Consider the following 19,907-nt stretch of genomic DNA (forward strand, 5'->3'; position numbering starts at 1 on the left):
AAGTGCACCTGGTTTTGGCAGATTTTCAAAAATGGTCTCAGTTTGAGTATGTCAGTGAAATCCCTTATGACATTTTTTTAAATGGTTTTATTAATTACAGTCACTTTGACTGACGCAGAACTGGAAAGGAAATAAAGAGTTTAAAAAAGGTGGGGGGTGCAGTGTTGAATAATTGAAGGGATAGCCCCCATATGCCCTACCTGTTCTATTCTCATATGGATTAACATTGATTTCATTTGTTTCTGAAACACTCCTATTTCCAGTTCAAATATATCTGTCATCCTGCTTACTGTGTTTTCTTTACACCATGCCTCCAGCAAGAAAGCAAAGGTTAGCCTGATTTCATCTTATGAAATATTAGTCTGACCCCATTCTCAAAGCCCCATGTATTGGTATTTTGCAGCCTTAAGAAGGAGCAGAAATAGAAAAGAGTTGTACAAATGTCCCTCGATTTTTAAAATAACGAAATTACATTTGTGTGACATTTTAAAAAATTCAAAAAATGGTACATGTTTTTTAGATAAACTATGTGAACTGTATCTGCCATAGTAAAAACACAACATGTACAGCTTTTGGGATTACTTTGATTTGTCCAGTTTTCTAAACATTCATAAAATGCAAAAATTAATCTCTGGGTTGTGGGTGGGACTGTTGGTATGGAATTAACCGTGCGCTGATATCCCCTCAATCATCCCTTTGTTTACACTCTCTCCCACTACAGCCCCATCACAACCCCAACCTAACATTACCGGGCAATATCGGAGCCATCCAGCTATACATTTTTAGCCAGATTCCAGCTCAGACAAGGAAAACAAAGACTTACATGGATCTAGTCATCTACAAGTGGTTGCATCAGAATGGAGTTGTAGGGGTTCTTTGTTTTAATGATGTTGTTGTTTTTATGTTGTCTTTGGTCATGTTCTGAGTTGCCCTGTCAGTCACACTGTTTCCAGGTACTGTCCACACAGTCATTTCATTTAATTGCCCTCAGCCTATTGAAGTGTCTGGTTTTCCGATCATCTGCTCTGTTGTGTCACCTTTTAGTCGCTCAATGGGTTTTGTCCTGTTTATTTATTAAATATCCAAGTTTTCCACAATAAGCCTGGTCTCCTGCATTTTTGAGTCCTACACCGCCAACTCTTGACAGGAGCAGAGCAAGAAGCTTGTGGCATGCCCAATATATAATTTGTCACAACTCAAGTCTTTTCCAGACAGCATTTTCTTAATCAGATCTTAATTCACAACAATTTATATGCAGAAAGGCAATTTTAGGCTTACATTTCTTTATAAATGTCATGAGAAAAATGTCTCAAGAAAACACCAAAATCCCATTTTTTCAGATTAAATAATCTTAAAGACTAAATGATCTATTAAAAAAACTACATGCTTCAATACATCTCTGATTTGTTTTTTAACTTATACCATGTGGATGTTAAACTATTTAGTTAACTATAAAACATTAGAAAATGCAAAAAAACGTTTTTAAAGAAGATCTTTCTCCTCTCCTTCTGTCACACTTAATCTAATGGTACACAAACTCAAAACACTGGTGGGGATGAAAAAATTGGTTTAAAGAACTACTTGAATACATAGAGAGTTCAACAAGAAGTAACTGCCAAGAGGAAGAGACAGTGTCAGAGGATGGGCCAAGTTGGTTCTGATCCAATTCCCCTACGATTTTCCAGTTCTGTTTGTGTTTGAATAAGTGCATTTTTCTTGATTTGAGTGTCTGTTGGAACTAACTGGTCACATCCATTTAGGTTTGAGGGGTTGTTTTGATGAAATTCACCTGTCAGAAAAATATTGGCTTCCTTTGCCTTCCATCATATAAGGTTCTTCACTTATATTTCTTTTCTATTACCACTGTCTTCTCTCCTAAAACACAGTTATATCTTCAACCCAACACTGAGATTATTCCTGTGGGGTTATTGGTCACTATTTAGATCAATCATCGGGTTATAGGGGTTTCATTTAAACCCAATAATTGTTTTTTTTTCCTGAGTTAAAATAACCCAGAAAAAAAAGTTTGTCCCTACCCAGTTAGGTGTATTTTGAACTATGGATTTTAAATGCAGTTTCTTAGACTAAACCGTTGTGTTTCTGCATAGGATGAAGAGGCAGTCAAAAGTAGCACAAATGTGTACGTGCAGGTCTGAACGCGTGGAGGCTGGATTTTCAGATTCCACTGCTGATTTATTCACAGAGAAGTAAAACAAATCCGTTTTCATTACCTCAGTGGATTACGTATCTGATCCAAGTGAATGATCATGATCCAAATTCCCTGTAGATTAAGATGAAGAGGATTAAATGCAAAAATCTGAGAATACATAACGTTGCTATTAATTCCTTAATTCAAACCTGTGATCAAAGGAGTGTTTGTGATTCTAAAACAGTGTTTTATTTTGTTTTTATCGTGGAAGTAAAACTCGGGTCAATATTGCTGCAATGACCAGGTTTACGCAAAGAGCGCCTGAAGTTGAGCGCAGCGAGGACGCGCGCGGCTATATCCTGTGACTGGAGGCGTCCTAACTTAATTCACTCCGGAGACCACAGGGAGGTGACGATTTCTCTGCTCTGCAGATTCGTTTTCCCCCTACTCTCTTTGCATTCGCTTAACTGCAACATTTTTGGAACTGAAATTAAAGGAAGACATAATACCTCATCAACAGCTTCAGGAGGCGAGGGAAAACAGATATTCGCGTTTTGATTTTTGTAATTTTTTTGCGCATATGGACAACACAGTCAAGTTTCTCAGAGACTTTCTCAATACCTGCTCTTCTGATGCAAACAAAAAGAAAGGCTGGACATCCTCTTCAGCTTACTTTTTTGTGGTTTAGATAACTAATAACACTGGACAACCGAGACTTGTTTATTTTTTCCTAAATCCCTATTTACTGGATATATTGTTCCATCTTTGTTTTCTTTTTTTTTAATGGAGTGACTTTGTGCGCAAAAGACGATCCCACGTCATTTTTACTTTTGCTTCAAAGGGATTTTTCTGAAGCTTCCCAAGACTCATTAACTGAAGTTCTGGATTTTGACCATCACCTCGAGGTATGCTTCAATGCCCTCGGGAACAAGGAGCGAGATCCAGGCTCCTTGCGTGGACTTTTGCCCTGTCCTGCTGCCTCTGCAGCGGATCTGAGAGGAGATGAGACCCGTGGTCTATCACCTCCTCGCCGGCTGTCTATGCCTGTTACGAACCGCTGCCGAGGTGAGATGAGCCACGAAAATTAATGACTGATCATCTCTACAACTTACTGACAGATTCACGTTTACGCTAAAGTTAGTTATTTTAGAGCAGGGATCTGTAGCCCATGGCAAATATCTTAAGTCTAGTCTGCGTAATTATGCTCACGTTCATTCGGAGTTTATTGAGAAGCTTTTAAATCACGAACTATGATTGCATAATTGATATTCATACCATTTTCGCACCAGTGAGCGCAACTTTTTTCATATTGAACCATGCAGCTTTTCTCACACAGAAGTACCCCCTCCCTGAGGAGCTGCTGGAGCGACTGTCCCGCAGCGAGATCCGAAGCATCAGCGACCTCCAGCGGTTGATAGAGATAAACTCCGTAGGTAAAGCACTGCACTGTCGCATCCCCACTGGTTCTGTGATCCCAAAGGTTTTACGAAGACAAGCAGGGGCGGCTCCAAGATTTATTTTCTGCAGTAGCTTGTGGGTTGCTAAATGACTGTAAGGATTTGCCAATTCGTTTTTACATAAAGTGACATTTCCAAGAAGGATTTAACATGAACGCATATTCATACGATGCTAATAAATACCAGATTCGCATTCATTATCTTGTCAATAGATTGCACTTTTAACTGTCAAAGTCCAAAGAAAGAGAAGGAGATGTTGAAGTTTAGGAAAATAAACAGTAATTTATTTAATTAAATTATTCACACAGAAAAGATCCAGCTTTGTAGCTCTGACCCCAGTGGCGGTTCTACACTAACTTACTCCCTGGGCGAGTAACCCCACAGGCGCCCCCCCCCCCCCCCCCCCGCCCCCATACAAAATTTGACAACATCCTGTTGTGTTCCCTATCTTCTTTTTAGCAATTTTACATAAAAAAATGCATGCACTTTCTAGACTCGTATTACAGGGGGGTCAAACTCAGTCACACACGCTTAAGGTTTTGGGCCGAAGAAGATAAACATTTACTGAACACACTAAAGCTAAACTTTTAAACCTTTTAAACTGAACTTTTTTAACATAAATATGCATAAAAACAGGAACACTTAAACCCTAAATAACTTGTTATATTTTGCTCTCCATAGAAATATATTCTGTTAAAATTATACAAATATGAACATGCTGCAGAATAAAACAAAGAAAGCCTGGAAATATTAATAAGAAATTACAATTCAAATATTTCCATTTTTTTTTTTTTTTTTTTTGCTCTTTTATCATTCTTTAGAGCATTTTTTTTTAAAGCTAGACACCTGCTTCATTTTTAGCAATAATTTCTTAATGTGTGACGTCCTGAGTGAGTCTTTGTGAAACATATCAGAGGGATTAGATCTAAAAAAAAATTATTGTGATTAATATGTTTATGTCTTGTAAAACATAAAAGACTAAATCATAGAATTCATCAGTGGGATTACTCCAAAAATATTTGGCATTTCCCTAAATTTGTGCAACACCAACAGTAGAAATCCTCCAAAAAAACTCAATCCATAAAAAATGGTCTGCACCCAGCACCCCTGTTACAGTTTCTGTTTCTTTGCCCTTGTGGTTTGTTTCCTTTTTGTTCTGGCATGTTTTGAGTTTAACTTCTTGTTTTATTTTGTAGGGTTTCCTGTTTCGTTTTTGTTGTGAGTTTTACTTTGGTTCCCCATCCTTCCTGATTGTGTTCACCTGTGTCTCGGTTGTCTGTATGTATTTAAGTCTTGTCATTCCCTTCCTCCTGGGCTGGTCCATAGTATGTTAGTTAGTATGTTAGTCTGCTCTCCCCGTTTCGAGTGTTTAGTGTTTCTAGCCTGCCGTCTGCAGTGGTTTTGGTTTTGTGTCCTTAGTTTTGTAAAGCCCCCGTTCCCCTGCAACCTCCTGCCTCCTCTCGCTCTCTGCGCCTGGGTGCTTCCTCCCTTCTCCCCCCCGTAACAATCCCTCCCCCTCCCCTTCCCTCTGACACACGCGGCTCCGTCTCTATGACGGGAGGCACAGCTGCGGCCCAGAGTTGATTGTCAAATAGAAAATTCTCCCAATCACCTGTTAGTGTGATTCAGCCAGCCACGGGCGAGTTGCGTTCCCCTCTCGAGTTTTTTGACTTATGTTCCAAAGACTACCGCAAAGAGGTGTGGCCGCAAGCATCTTGCAGCAGAGGGCGGTGGTCACGTGTGCGTCGGGTCTGCTGTGTCGGAGCAAAGAATTATGGGAAATAATCCCCATTGCCTGCTTTTGTTGAAAATGGGGTTGAGCACGGGTGTTTGTTCTGCCTAATTCCTTTTCATGTGCCTGTTTTATGTTGTTTCACTCTGAGTTATTTCATCTTTTTTTTTTTTTTTTGCACCATAAGTGTGAAGAGGAAATAGGATGAAGACATTCTTAAGAGTCTGATGTGTCAAACTAAAAGTGTTATGTGTCGGCAGCTGAAGCAATTTCAAATTAAAAGCGCAAATCTTCCTCTATGAATATAGTAGCCTCTTTGAATACAGTAGTACAGCATCGGGCACGGCAAATGCCGCCCCCTATGAAGTGCCGCCCTGGGCGACCGCCCACATCGCCCTTATCAAAAACCGCCACTGTCTGACCCAACTGGGTCGATCTTTATTTAAACCTCTGGCATGGAGTTGTCACTCACAAGTCTCACACGCTGGTCTTTACAAGTAATGACAAAGCATTATCGCCCTCTAGCGGCAGATCCGTTTACTCCAAACAAACAACATACCATATTGTTACATCTTTTCTCTTTTTTGGAAAGCTTATTCTCTTTTGTGTAGTGCTTTACTGAAACTCACATATATGTCAATGTAAATAAAAAATAATCACAACATATAATATCTGAAACAACTAAACCAGTTTACCGTGGCGCAATTCAAAAGTTACAAAAACAAGTGTTTTAACATTTCAGAACTTTTATTTTTATTTTACTCCTCCTCCCATTTTTCTGTTCAGGGGACAAAGTCTTTGTAGCGCAGTGGCTTGTGAATGACCCTACCACTTCTTGTCATTGGCTTCTCAGGGGTTGTTGAGCTTGTACTGACTTTGCTTTGGCACCCTGTGGTTCAACAGTCATTATGACTGTGGATACTGTCGGTGGTACATTGTGAGAACTCCTGAGGTGCCACTCGTTTCTCCTAAGCACTGCACCCAACTTTATTTCAACCTCACAGGACTTGGAGTTGACAGGTATTTTAAAGGACTGAGGTCCTTGGCTGATCGGTTGTAGTAAGCACACTGACGACGTTGATTGTTAAGCAGTGCCTCCTCGGCTTGAAGCACTTTGGGCCTGAGAAAATTGGGTTTGACTGAAAGCAATGTCCTTGCGTGGCAACTCAGCAGCCTGATGCATTGCGATGATATAAAGGTGCAAGATAAGGATCTTGTCCTTTGGCTTTGTGCAACAGTCTCTTAGCCGTCTTAACAACAGACTTCACTTTGCCGTTACTCTGTGGGAAACCTGGGGATGATGTTTGTGTTCAAATTTCCACCATTGGCTGAATCTCTAGAACTCTTTGGAAGAATACTAAAGTCCATTGTCTGAGACTACTGTGTTGGGAATGCCATTGCTAGCAAAATGTGCCTTTAGTATAATTTTTTTTTTTTTTTTTTTTTTTTTTTTATCACTGTGCTAGATTTAGGGTCTGTGCTAGATTTGGTCTATTTCCCAATAGTTGGAGTAATAGTCAACTGTTAAATGGTAATCTTCGCTGTCTAACTGAAATAAGTCAACTCCCACTTTGGCCCAAGGTCTGTTTGGTATCTCCTGTGGGCGCATTGTTTCCTTCTGTTGTTTGTCATCCACTGACCTGCAGATATCACAATGAGCTAAATGTGTCTTTATGTGGTCGCTCATGCCAATCCAGAGCACCCATTTCCTGGCCTTCCTCTGGCATCCTTCTAAACACAAGATGAGATGAGTGTAGCAGCCTGGTGATGTCTTTCTGGAGTGAAGAAGGAATGACCCCACGGTCTCCTTTAAACCCAATGCCACAATGGTGTGCACATTCTGGAAGAAATGTTCTGCTCAATATGTCATTCCAGAAATTGTCTCAATTTTGCGTCATGGTCTTGGATGGCTGCTGCTTGGTTTTCACCTTGATCTGTAATGAACATATCATCAGCAATAATGTACAGGCCTGGTAGTCTATCTAGAGCTAGGGTCAGTTTCCTCTGGAAAGCCTCAGGTGCTGGACCCATGGGCCACCTATAGCGCCCAAATGGAGTAGCAAAGGTAATCAGGTAACTCGACTCCCCTGCCAGCATGACATGCCAAAATCCATTTCTAAAGTCACAGAATGTGAAGACTTTGACCTTAGACATGTCTGGAAGTACATCCGCAATAGTTGCCAATGGAAAGTGACTCCGTTTAAGGGCATTGTTTAAAGGCTTTGGATCAATGCAAACTCTGGGTTTACTGCTCTGTTTTTGCACAACCACCATTCTACTGATTCAATCAGTGCTACAGTCAGCTAGGGTGATAATACCTATGTGCTCCAAATCCTGTAGCTCCTCCCGTAGCGATTTCATCATGGCGACAGGGGCTCATCGCTTTATATGTGCACTGGCTTCACACACTTGTTCACTTCCATGTTTCCTGTGAACACATCTGCAAAATCTGTTTTAATATGCTTGAATGTCCATCGTCCTATTCTCAGCTTCATAGCTGGCTCTTTTACCAATAGGTGGTACAGTGCAATCTTTGTCTACCCCCCAGAACTCTAACTGGTACAGTTTTTGGTTTCTAGGGTTTCTCAACGTCACTTTACACTTGCCCAGTGGCTTCACTTTGCTACCATTGTACATCACTGACAAAGAGTTTGTTTCATCAAGTTTTACATCTTTGTTTAGCAGTTTAACTACAGTAGTAAGATGCTACATGTGGCTCTGCAATCTATTTTAAATCTGACCATCTCCTTGTCTCAGAGTATGCCTGCAACAGTTCCGTGTCTTTTGCTTTGTTTGAGCTTATAGGATTCACATTTTCCCTTTATACCTCATATCAACACAAAAATATCCTCTAGCTCAGTTTCACATTCTGTTACATGGTACACAGTTTTCTTGTGTGTCAGTGCAGGCTTTGCACTTAGCCTCAAAGTGGCTGTTCTTATTACACTTTTTAATTTCTTCCCAAATGCTAGACATTTTGGTTTGCACCTCTTGTGAGTTCTGCCACAATACCTGCATACCACTCCGTTGTCTTTGTCTCTCTGCTGATGGTGTGTAGCTCCGTCTTCGGTGTGAATTGCCTCCCCTGATGGATCTGCTGGGGCTTTGCAGTTCCAGGATCATTCAGCTGCTCTGCAGAGTTGAAAACAGGTGTCCAAAGTCATGCCCCTTTCTCTCAGAAGGGAAAATGGGGCCATAAAAAAAATTACCATGTACTGTATGTAAAAAGGAATATATATAAACAAAACGAACTGGTAAGACCTTTTGGGAAGACCCCTTACTTTTGTCTCTGAGTCTAGAACTAGGAACAATGAGATGAAAGGCAGCTTAGGGCCTCCTGGAGGACCAGGAAACGGAAGGTCAGACTGGTACCTTAAGTGGTATCTTAAGTCAAAGCTGTGGTTGGCTTAAAAAAAGCACAAAAACAGTGATTATGTCAACGCATTATTACAAAGTCCAGCTGAGCCAAAATTGGCCAAAGATCATGATTTTTTAAAGATATAAAACAATTTAATGTCTAAGACAGACAATCAAATAAAAAAATTGTCTGTCTGTCTGTATGTCTGTCTGTCTATAGCATTAAGAAAATACATTTGATTTAAACGGCCTGCCCTTTTGTGTTTCAGATTCTTTTTTTTCCCAGGATGATTGCAGATGTCTTGTTTTCTTAAACGCTACTTTATTTGCTAATTTGATTGCTCGAAATATACAGTATATATATAGTTTACAGTCTGGCAGCAGCATATATATAATGTGAACCGGAACATGTGTGCAGAATATGGAGTGGAAACCCCAAAGTCAACTCCGTAACTGGTAGAGAATGAGAGAGCAAGGATCCCGTGGGACTTTCAGATACAGTTGACAGGATGGGGAACCAACCAGACAGTAGTGGTGGATAAAGAACAGAGGAAAGCTGGTGTGGTGGATGTGACAGTACCAAGCAGTGGTAACTTCAAGAAGAAGGAGCATGAGAAACTGGAGAAATACCACAAACTGGAAAAAGAGCTGGAAAAAACCTTAGAAGGTGATGGTGACAGTGGTACCTTTGGTAATTGGAGCACTCAGGGCAGTAACCCCCAAACTGGAAGGAGGGGCTACAGCAGATCCCTATAAAAACTTGCACCTGCAAGGTGCAGAGCTAAGAACAGCTGTACAGGACCCTCACGCGGTAGTAGCCCACGAAAGTTTGGCCACCTCTGCTCTATAGATAGGCCTCGTCATATGTTGCTCAAGTTCTTCAAAAGCTACGTTCACACTGGGCATGTGACATGCATTTAGCAAATGGTGCTCACATTAGACAAGCAGGGAGGGGCCTCCTCTTCTTTTTCTACTATTTACTAGTGCATGTCTGCCACCAACAGTTGGAAGAGGCTTGGTGCCAAATGTTGAAATATTGCAAATCTCACGAATCTAGCTCCGGCTTTTTCTTTTTCTTTCACAGCTCTGTCTGTATGTCTGTCTCTCTGTCTATAGCATATAGAAAATATGTGGAAGATTGGTGTCATAATTCTTACCGGGCACAAACTGCAATAATTATTCCTCCTCCATGATCAATTTTCAAGCTGTTGGTACTTCCATTACTTAAAGGGGGACATCTTTCATACATTACTACTAAGTACATATCCCTGATTGGTCAAAGTTCAACCTGGTTTAACTTAGAAGACGAGTTAATGGACGTGCATTTTGTAATTAAAAAAAATATCCATAGCTATGTGTGAATGCAAGAGTTTTGATTTCGGCAGCTCAAAATATGTGTTTACTTGGGTTTACATAGACTTTTCATTATAAGTGGTCGTTTGAACGTGCTTTGCCGGTGGCGGTGTGACCTTAGCTTCAAACCCGCACAGTGAACTCTGTTTAAAATTATTGATCAGGCGTACAATGTTTGTTTTTTTAGTCATTCATTTTTTCCAAATTAATTAACCGATTTCTGTGGCCAATGTATTCTACAGCCAATCTTCATCACCAAATCAGCACTGAAGCTAAGTTAGTGAAGAAGGATTGAGGAAATTTGACAGACACAAACCGGGTGCCTGCATCTGGAGCCCTTCAAATTTCAGCCATTCTCTTAATGCAGCTCTGAAAATCCTCCAGCCTGTGAGGCACAGCTGATTCTTTTTTTTTATTTTTTTCAAGTCTGCTGAGCAGAGCGGTGCCATCATTAATCCTGGCATCATTGAAATGCAAATGAGGAGTGTGACAAGCTCCCTGGCTCGGTGGGGGTCAAGTGACTCTCTTCATTATACTGTTGTCATGCTGCCTATTATTTGTTTGAGAGAAGGGTCCGCAGGAAGGCTGCTGTGTTGTTATGTATAATTCATGCTCAAATTCCTACGTGACAGGACGTGAGAGATAGATGAACAGATGGAAAGAGGGAGATATCAGAGGTGCACTTTGATGTTTTATCAGCACATTTTATGTACAGGCATGCAGGACAAGCTCAGCACCATTATATATCAAAATACAGGATTACAGACTCCTCCTGAAATGTCCCCACTTTCATTTTTTACACATCAAAATATGAATTGTTTAAATTTATCTCATAATACCTCATGGACTTGATTTTTTCTAATTTAGGATCACAAATGCTTTATGCACAACTCAAATATATTTTATGGATCTGCTGGGATCATATGTATTCATACATTAAAAAACAAACAAAAATACAGCTGATTTAAAATACATTCTTACATGATACACATGATCATGAAGGAAAACTTAAGAAAGATCACTTTCTAGGCTGAACCACCAGTGACAAACCATAACTAATTGAATTGACAAAAAACTATTTGGGGTCACAAAGGTCATTTGGGGGTGCAGTGTCCACTGTGTTGAGATTGTATGTGAGATGATAAGGTTCAGAGTTTATTATAGAATGCTTTTACACTAGGATATTCCAAACAAAAGTTTATTGTTTTGGATTGTTAAGTTTGTTAGGACACGTGTAAAAGCTCATCCGAACTCCAGTGCTCTGGTTTACGATCAGTTCTCTGCTCCTCTTTTAACTAAAAAAAGAATTTAGGTCATCATCCATCTGTTCAGATAAGTAATATTAGATGACAAAGCAACAAAACATTCACATTAATTCCCTGTCGAGGCTTGGCAAAAGAAGTTCACAAATGTTTTGCCTTAACAACTTCAGAACACTGACTTAACAAAGCACTCATTTTTTTTAGCTGACGACCACTATCCCATTCCTTAGTTACAACTGCCCTTATGTGTTGATACTGGCTGTCTGTGGGCAAAAAAATGGGCAAACCTGTACAAGGCCGGCAAGTGGCCCACACAAAGATTGTAGAGTGCTCGGTTGGCCCGTAGAGTGAAAATGCTCAGGCACATTTTTACTATGGGCAAGCAGCGGGTGACACTTACACAACATAAGGGTCAGTAAGAGTTAAGTAGGTGAAACACAAGCATGTTGTATGGATTTTTTATTTTTTTAACCCCCCCCTCCCAACCCTGCACACTGTGCAGGGAGCCTGTTAATGTTCTTCAAGTGATAAGTGCATGCCCCGTGGGTGCAGCCTGACTGTTAGAAATGAGGAAATTAGACAATCAAAATGTAGTTTCCTATAGGCATCCAACAGACATTTGCGTATCACCTGCACACCCAGCGCACTCAGTTAGGGGCCAGCACACCTCACTAATACTAGAGTGCTGCGTAAAGCGTACAGCATCACCCATACGTCATAGGTCCATGTAAGTTTCAAAGTCCTTGCAAATACTTCACAATAGACTTACCACATCCTCAACAAAGTTACACGCCATTTGTATGACGTCCCTCAAGGTGGCTGCACAAGCCACAAGGCAGTAAGACTCACCTGTGCTCCTAGGATTCAGACACACCTGTCCATGACCCTCCATGGGCCTGGACAATCCAAAAACCTGCAGCACCTGTACCTGTACAGTGCATTTACGGGTGCATGTGACTAAGGCATGACTTCAGAACAACCTCTTGACACCATAACTTCGCGTGACATCAGTTTAGTTTTAAGCTTAAGTTTTCTTTTCTCATTTGGAGAAAAGCCTGGATTCTTCTGACAAATGTAACCACCATAGCTGAGTCAAAGTAATCAGATTTTTTTTTTTGTGATCAGGATGCAGTTGGTAAGTAGTTTTGTTCATTTAACTGATGATAACATTTCAGGTTTTTTCACATTTCTGTTTTCTTTTAAACTCAAATTCATGATGTGTAATATATTCTGACCAACAAAGATATCATTGCTGTAATTTTTATCTCTATGAATTATTTTGACAAATAAAATTTGTAATGAGAGGCAAAATTCACAACTTTCACTCAAGAAAATTGCAGCTGAAACTACATTGTTACTTGAAGATCGTGGACTCCTCAGAGTATGAGTGTTTGAGACACATAAGCACCTGTGGTGCTAACGCTTTTAGCTTTTTGTTATGACTCTCTACAGAGAACGAGGTGATCGAGGAGACCAAACAGAGCTTCCACAAGGACTTCTCTCACAGTTTTCCTGATCAGAAAAAAAATCACTCACACACAAGACAAAGAAGAAGCACCGGTAATCAACACAAACTTACTTTTTGTGTGGACTATCTCATTATCTCAATAAAATCATATAAAATATTGAAATATGTGTTACAGTTTCCTCTCCATAATCCAGTTTTGATGATTTATCTGTCTGTTCATCTGCAGTGGTAGAAGAGGCCTTACCTGCAGTTTGCAAAGTGCGCACAACCATTTATGAGATTCCCAGAAGCCAAGTGGATCCCACTTCAGCCAACTTCATCATTTGGCCTCCCTGTGTGGAGGTGAAGCGCTGCACTGGCTGCTGCAACACAAGCAACATGAGATGCCAGGTGGCGCGCAAACACTACCGTACAGTGAAGGTATAGCAGAGCCCTGCATCTGTTACTAAAATGTATCTCATGATCCCCGCTTCAGTCTTATCTGAATGAGTTTGTAAATTTGTCAGACCCGTTATTTATGATTACTTTCAGTAAATTTACATGAATGAGTATTGCTAATAATTTTGCAGACTGTTTGACAAAAGTTTCAGTTCTTTATCATTTTAAAACAACAACTGCAGAAACTTGACTCTAAAAGGGCACACAGCCATTTAAGCCTCCTGTTATGTTGCGGGTCAAATTGACCCGTTTTAAAGTTTGAACATCTAGGAAAAATAGTTAAAAGTATTTTTTCCACATGAAACTTCTTCTGCTTGCCTTAATTAGTGTATTCAACATATATTATGAATTTGGTTCATCTCACATATTTGCAACCCCCCCCCCCCCCTGCATGTATATATCACATAGATACTGTTCGGGTCAATTTGACCCGGCAGTCAAACTGGAGGTACAAGGATGTCTTATTATAAGTAGTTTTGCTTTCTTTGCAGCTGTGAGACATATTTCACCCCAATCACACACATAGATACACACACACACACACACCCACACACACACACACACACACAGGTACCTAGGTGTTATGACTTTTGATAGGAACCATTTATGTTCTCGCAGGAAAACTCAACCCACATTCTGCGGACACTCAACAGGGGAGGGACAAAACATATAAAAGATTCTCCTTCCAACATCACACAGGCAGAGCTTTACAAAATGAGCAGCAGAAGCAGAAAGATGACAGTCCAGGAGGCTCTGGAAGTCATTACTGATCATGATCAGAAGAAGACTATCTTGAGCTAAATTCTGATTCTAATGATACTGATTTTGAACCAGATGAGGGAATTGCTATTCCTGTTCCTCCAGGCAAGACATTCATGTCAAAGAAGGATGAAGTACATTGGTCTTCATCCCCAAATATGCGTCAGACAAACCTGTCTGCAGAAAACATAATAAAGACAGTGCCAGGGCCCACTAGGATGGCAGTGACTCATGTGACCATGTCAATTCAGTTCAATTCAATTTAATTTTATTTTATTTGTATAGCCCAAATTCACAACAACAGTTGTCTCAATGGGCTTTGTATAGGTTATTGAAAAAGTAAAACATAAAATCGCGGTAAGGGAAAACTCCTAAAAAAGACGGATTCCGGAAAAAACGAAGAAACCTCAGGGGTGCCCACATGAAGGAGGGATCCTCCCCCAGGACGGACAGGCGATAACCACAACTCATAGAGAAGAATTGATTTATCTAATTCTACAACTACATATTTAAAGTCTAGCAGACGAGCTTCATTCAGATGGACTTGGGGGGACGGCCGGGGGCGTGGAGTCGAGCCGGAGACAGGATCCAGGTCAAGACAAGCATGACCTGTGCAAAATGTGCAGAATTAATTTGGACAAAGCACAATGCGATGACTGATCAATCTTGTGCTGTGTATATGTACAGACACACACACACAACTTCATATTGCAATTGCTTGTCTGTTGTATTGTGATTTTGTTTTTTTCTGGTTCACAGTGCATGTATGTAAAACAAAATTTTAAGATTATATTTCAATGTTATGTAAAACTATTGTATTTTATATGGTGGTCTTTTAAAAGTAATACAGTAGTGAAAAATTTGAAAAAAGTTTGAACATGTATATTTTTAAGAAAAACGAGTGAATTATCTAATAATTGAACCACTTCCTGTTAGAGGTAAGGAACACCATTTCACTAAGTTTTGATAGAATAATTAGTAATGAAGTTAGTAATGAAATATTTACACTGCTTGTTAGGATTTTTTGGGTTTCAGACATATTTTAATTAATAAAACCTTCACCGGGTCAAATTGACCCAGGAACATAATCTCTGCTCCTCACAAACGAACATAACAGGAGGGTTAACAAATCATCGACTCTTCTCAGTCGGACAATTATGTATATTATGAGTGGCTGTGATATTGATTGAGAGCCTTGCAGCGACACATTTAGAAACAGAATTGCTTCCTCCATCGCTGGAACAGAGACAATATAAACCAGTAAACTAAATCACGTTCATGGTCATAAGTTGCCAATGTTAGATAAGCCAAGACCGGTGTGTGTGAGTGTCTGTGTGTGTGAGGGATAGTGATGCTAGTCATAATCAATTATTTGCTGAGGCTACCTGATCTTTTTCAGTGTTCTAGTACCTCAGGAAATGTTGGTCCCTAGAACTAATGACAAAATTGGTACACACAGGATATTGAAACCAGTATGTGTGTGAAGGGATGTGTGTGTATGAGTGAAAGGGACAGTGTTCTATTACTGATTTGATCAACAAACCGGTGGAAGTCTGGCTGGAAAATGACATAAATGATAGCACAAATTAGTTAGTTATTATTTTTCGTTTATAAAGTTATTATTCAATTACATTGTATAACAAGATCTACAACTAATATATTTAGTTGGTTAAAGGATTCTGGACAGCCTTTGTCAAAAAAGAAGAAAAGGAATTTCCAGGTGTCGAAGAAATGGAAAGTAATAACAGTAGTACAGTAAAAAAGAAGCTAGGTCTTAGGGTGGTGTTGTATTTAGGAAGAACAGAGGAAAGAAAGAAGTGAATTTGTTTTTCTGTTCTTTGCTATCCTGAAACTCAGTGTGAGATGAAAGGACCTGTTCAGTCTGCTTACAGAGGAAATCAAAAATAAAGTAACTCACATGAGCTGAGATTGAGCATTCGGAGGGTCAGGACTGCAACTGCAGTAACATGCAGCCAGAGGGAAAACTGCAAGACTGAAGCCGAGTATTCATGTCCATGTGAGGAGGAAAGAGCAGAAGATAATAACTTCATTGTCTTATCTGTATCTACAGAAACATCAATCCCAAGATGAGAGCATGTATCTCAGAGTTTTGCTATACATATTTTTTTCTTTTGATTTTAGGAGAAGTTGGCACCACAGGTGTTGCAGTCTCAGTGTCTTGTGGTTTTCCAGATGCATGAGCCGCTACAGACTACAAAATGTTGCTCCACCTTGTGTACGCTATGGTGTTTTCTTTGAAATGCTAACAGCCGGCTATAGTCAGTCCATTACTCAGCTGGATTTCCTGAAGACTTTGTCTAGATTTCTTTTCTTCAATCTGCTACTGCAGACCTCTCTAAAAAAATAGCTGATGGAACCTTAGAGTCATAGAGAATTGTCGGGGGTTGTAGTGACATGCTCTGCTTCTGGTGGTAATTGGTACAAAGGACTCAATATTATCCTATATGGCCTTACATAGTTTTTGTAATCTCTTAATTATAAATTTGTTAGCACCAAGAAATTAATTTTAAAGCACTGACGTCATCGCCCCGCCTCCCCGCTGGAAATGCTTTTTCGAATTGAATATTGCATTAATGTTCGCAGGGTGGATGTGAAAACGCAAATGCAATCCCCCCTTTGCATCTTCGTTATAATTATGACACAGAAAAAGTGGTTTTAAAGTAGAAAAGGAAAAAGCATTTTAAAGTATTGACTTTTCATTTTAATTTTGAGTCATTTGATGCGGTTACATTTTGAAAATTAAAAAGCATTTCTGTTAATCCATTTTAATTGTCAAATTAGACATTTCTAAATGAATTTTGCTACACATTTACCAGAGAAACTTTTGAAAATGAAATGTCAAATACCATTTTCATTATCATTTTAATTAAATGACAGAATAAGCGGTGTTGACGAAGAAAATGAAAAAGCATTTTGAAGGATTGATTTTTCATTTAAATTTTGAGTCATTTGATGCAGTTTCATTTTGAAAATGAAAAAGCTTTTCTGGTTTTGACTTTTATTTTTAATTATGCTACAAAATCGCTTCCATATTTCTCAAGCCTTTCAGTGTCAGGTACTGGGGCCAGGGCGGTTTGGTTAGGCTTTTGTTTTTTCACTTCCGGGTTTACTGGGCTTTGATTTGGTGTTTCCGGTTTTTGTGCCATTCTCGTTCTCGCGGTCTTTACGTTCTGTCATTATTTACATCTGTTGCAAATCACGCTGAAAAGTATTTAACCTGTGTCTCCCCTGTCCTCATCACGGGACCGTTTTGCTTACTTTGTTTGTGGTTGTTCAGCTTCGAGCAACTATTTACGTCTACGATCTCCTGCATGCGTCCTGTGCTTGTGTCCTCACCTGCAAGTCCTGACATTCAGAGTAAACTACATCCAGATATATGATAATATGTTACCTTTGGCGAACTAAAGAACCTTTTTTAATGAAATCTTGGTTATTTTCATTAGCTATTTTCTGACCCAGAAGTAATACGACTCGATCTTGATTTCCTGGGATTACAAAAGGACTTGAAAATGCATGTAAAAAAAAAAGAATACCTTTTATAAAAACTACTTTAAAAAGAAAACCAAAGAGGCAGAAAAAAATACAAAAATGAATTAACGCAGATCATTAGAACAAGTAGGAAGGAATATTATGGAAAACGTTTAGAGACAAATAAAAGTAATATAAAAAAAAGCATAGAGGTAACAAGAAAAACACTTAGCCAAAATATTTTTCTTCTTCTCATTCCCTTTTTGTTGTTTATATAATTTTGTCTCATTTTGTCGTTTTACACTCATTTTCACTTTCTGAAATGAATATTATTAACTTGAACTTGATTTCTAGGGTTTTGCCCCTTGTGGTGCTGCCAATTTCATGATGTCAACCTAGAGCCTCTATCACTGATTGCAAATGGTGGATCTTTTCTATTAGCAATTGTGGGTTTTTTTCAATTTTTTTTGTAATAGTATGATTAAACAGTTGGAAAGATATATTAAAAAACTTGAATTTTGGCTTAAACGCTTTTATGTAAAGCTCCCCAGTGGTGTAGTGTTGCTTCACAGAGTGAAAGATCTGGTTTGAGTCCTGGCTGTGTCCTTTCTGTGTGTGGTTTGCATGTTCTCCCTGTGTAGGTACATCTTCTCTTGGTGCTCCAAGTCCAAATTTATGCTTCAGAGGTTAATTAATGACCACATTGTTTCCCCAGGTGTGAATGTGTTCTGGTGATGGACCAGCAAACTGTCCCGGGTGTAAACCCCAGCAATTGCTGGGTAGAATCAAGCTACCCTCATGGCTTTACAGAAAGTGTAATAGTGAAGTAGAGTTCCTGTTCAACAGCAAACTTCATGTCTTTAGAAAAAACTACTAGAACACCCTTGTTTTCTTGATCAATTTTTGGGGGAAAAAACACTATCTTAGATGGCAGATGTTTGCATTTTTCTTCACAGATAAGTACCACTAGTTACGCCATCATCTGGACATCCAGATGTTCACAACTTTTGCAATGGCATATCAAGTGACCTTTTATTTTATCCTCGCTGCGTTTACTAGGATTTCCTGTCCTAAATCTCTGTCCTGTTTGTGTGACAGGTGGCAAAGGTGGAGTACATACGGCGGCGGCCAAAGCTGAGGGAGGTGCATGTGAAGCTGGAGGATCACGTAGAGTGCATGTGCATAAACAAACTTTTCATCAACTCCAACACAGACACAGACAATGGTGAGCATGCAGTTGTGTGTGTTTAAGTGCAAACATGTGCACTAAAGGCTGCGGCTTCTTTTGCTCCTGAGGCCCTCTCTCTCCTTTTTGAAAAAGGGTTGACCGACACAACTGATAACAGATCTGAGCTCTTTATGTTGCTTCCACTTTGTCTTTGGTGCCTCAGGGTAACATTCCCAGGCTGCATTCCCCTAACAAATCCCACACGAAGATTTACAGCTTCTTTTCCAAACTCACATTTGATTTCTGCAGTCTTTAAATGCATAGCAATCAAACACCTCTTTGTGTGTTTCCTGGACCTGCTGAGTGGTTGTCATTTTAATTCAGTCTTCTGTTGAATAGGTATCAGGTGAGGGAAGGACACTTGAGTCAAACGCACAAGAGGAGCAAGTTGAAAACCGGATTCAAGAAATAACTGACAGAACTTCTTTACTAACTTGTGACAAGTGAAGTGTTTTATGGAGCGAATGTTGGCACAAGATCGACAAAAGGTTGATGAGGAATAAATGACTCATGTGGACCTCAACTACAGCATCAGATACACAGACTCTGATATGGATCCAAAACTCTGACAATTCCTCGACGACAGGAAAACGCCTTTTCGAAATAAAAACAAAGCTGACATTGATTTCTGATGTCAACGAACTCATTATGGGCATCTTGTTCCTTCACCAGAGGATTAACCACTCAGTGACTCGGATTAGAAACTGACTGAAATCCTTTCTTTACACAGTTTTTTGGATTTAAATTTTTTGTACTCCACTCCAACAAATGCATGTATAATTTTTTTAATAACTTTTCATTTTCTATCATTCTGACAGTATGTTTTTTGCATATTTTATGGAGGTGGATCCTCTTGGCAGATAGAGACACTAATAAAATATTTATAAAAACAATGATGGTATGGTATGAAGGCGATTCTGCGCTAAGTGTCTCATCAAAAACACAATTACCAAGTTTAAAAAAACAACTAAAATGTTTAGATTTAAAAGCCAGTCAAGGTCAAAAGTATCTTAAATGTTGTTGCTTTTCTGTTCTCTGACTTTATTTGAAAACTAAATAAAGTTGGACAATGTGGAAGAAAACCAAACATTAACCCCTTAATGATGAGACTGTCTAAGCAAGCATAAAGGCTGTTTTTAACAATTGTGCTATCCTAAGCACTTTAACATTGGGAGTGGGGTCATCTAGACCCACTAGACAGTGCGCTGAACCTTT

The 19,907-nt window shown here is 39.5% G+C and overlaps 1 protein-coding gene across 1 annotated transcript; it reads left to right on the forward strand.

The window, feature by feature from the left end:
- Positions 1–2,507: 2,507 nt before the first annotated feature.
- On the forward strand, positions 2,508–19,585 carry LOC101171139 (platelet-derived growth factor subunit A-like). The gene is made up of 6 exons (XM_011478243.4): positions 2,508–3,214; positions 3,486–3,582; positions 12,763–12,870; positions 13,005–13,198; positions 18,563–18,689; positions 19,032–19,585. Exons 1-6 carry the CDS (start codon positions 3,152–3,154, stop codon positions 19,040–19,042), a joined length of 600 nt encoding a protein of 199 aa, XP_011476545.1. The 5' UTR covers positions 2,508–3,151; the 3' UTR covers positions 19,043–19,585.
- Positions 19,586–19,907: the final 322 nt, after the last annotated feature.

Source organism: Oryzias latipes, chromosome 1, assembly GCF_053564925.1.
Source record: "Oryzias latipes strain Hd-rR chromosome 1, Olatipes_Hd-rR_3.1".
Taxonomy (NCBI): Eukaryota; Metazoa; Chordata; class Actinopteri; order Beloniformes; family Adrianichthyidae; genus Oryzias; species Oryzias latipes.

Excerpts from the sequence above, each read along its gene's own strand:
- LOC101171139 (XM_011478243.4), top strand. The coding sequence starts at position 3,152 with ATGAGACCCGTGGTCTATCACCTCCTCGCCGGCTGTCTATGCCTGTTA. Across the intron at positions 3,215-3,485 it reads TGTTACGAACCGCTGCCGAG|AAGTACCCCCTCCCTGAGGA; the intron begins GTGAGATGAGCC and ends TTTCTCACACAG. Across the intron at positions 3,583-12,762 it reads GATAGAGATAAACTCCGTAG|AGAACGAGGTGATCGAGGAG; the intron begins GTAAAGCACTGC and ends GACTCTCTACAG.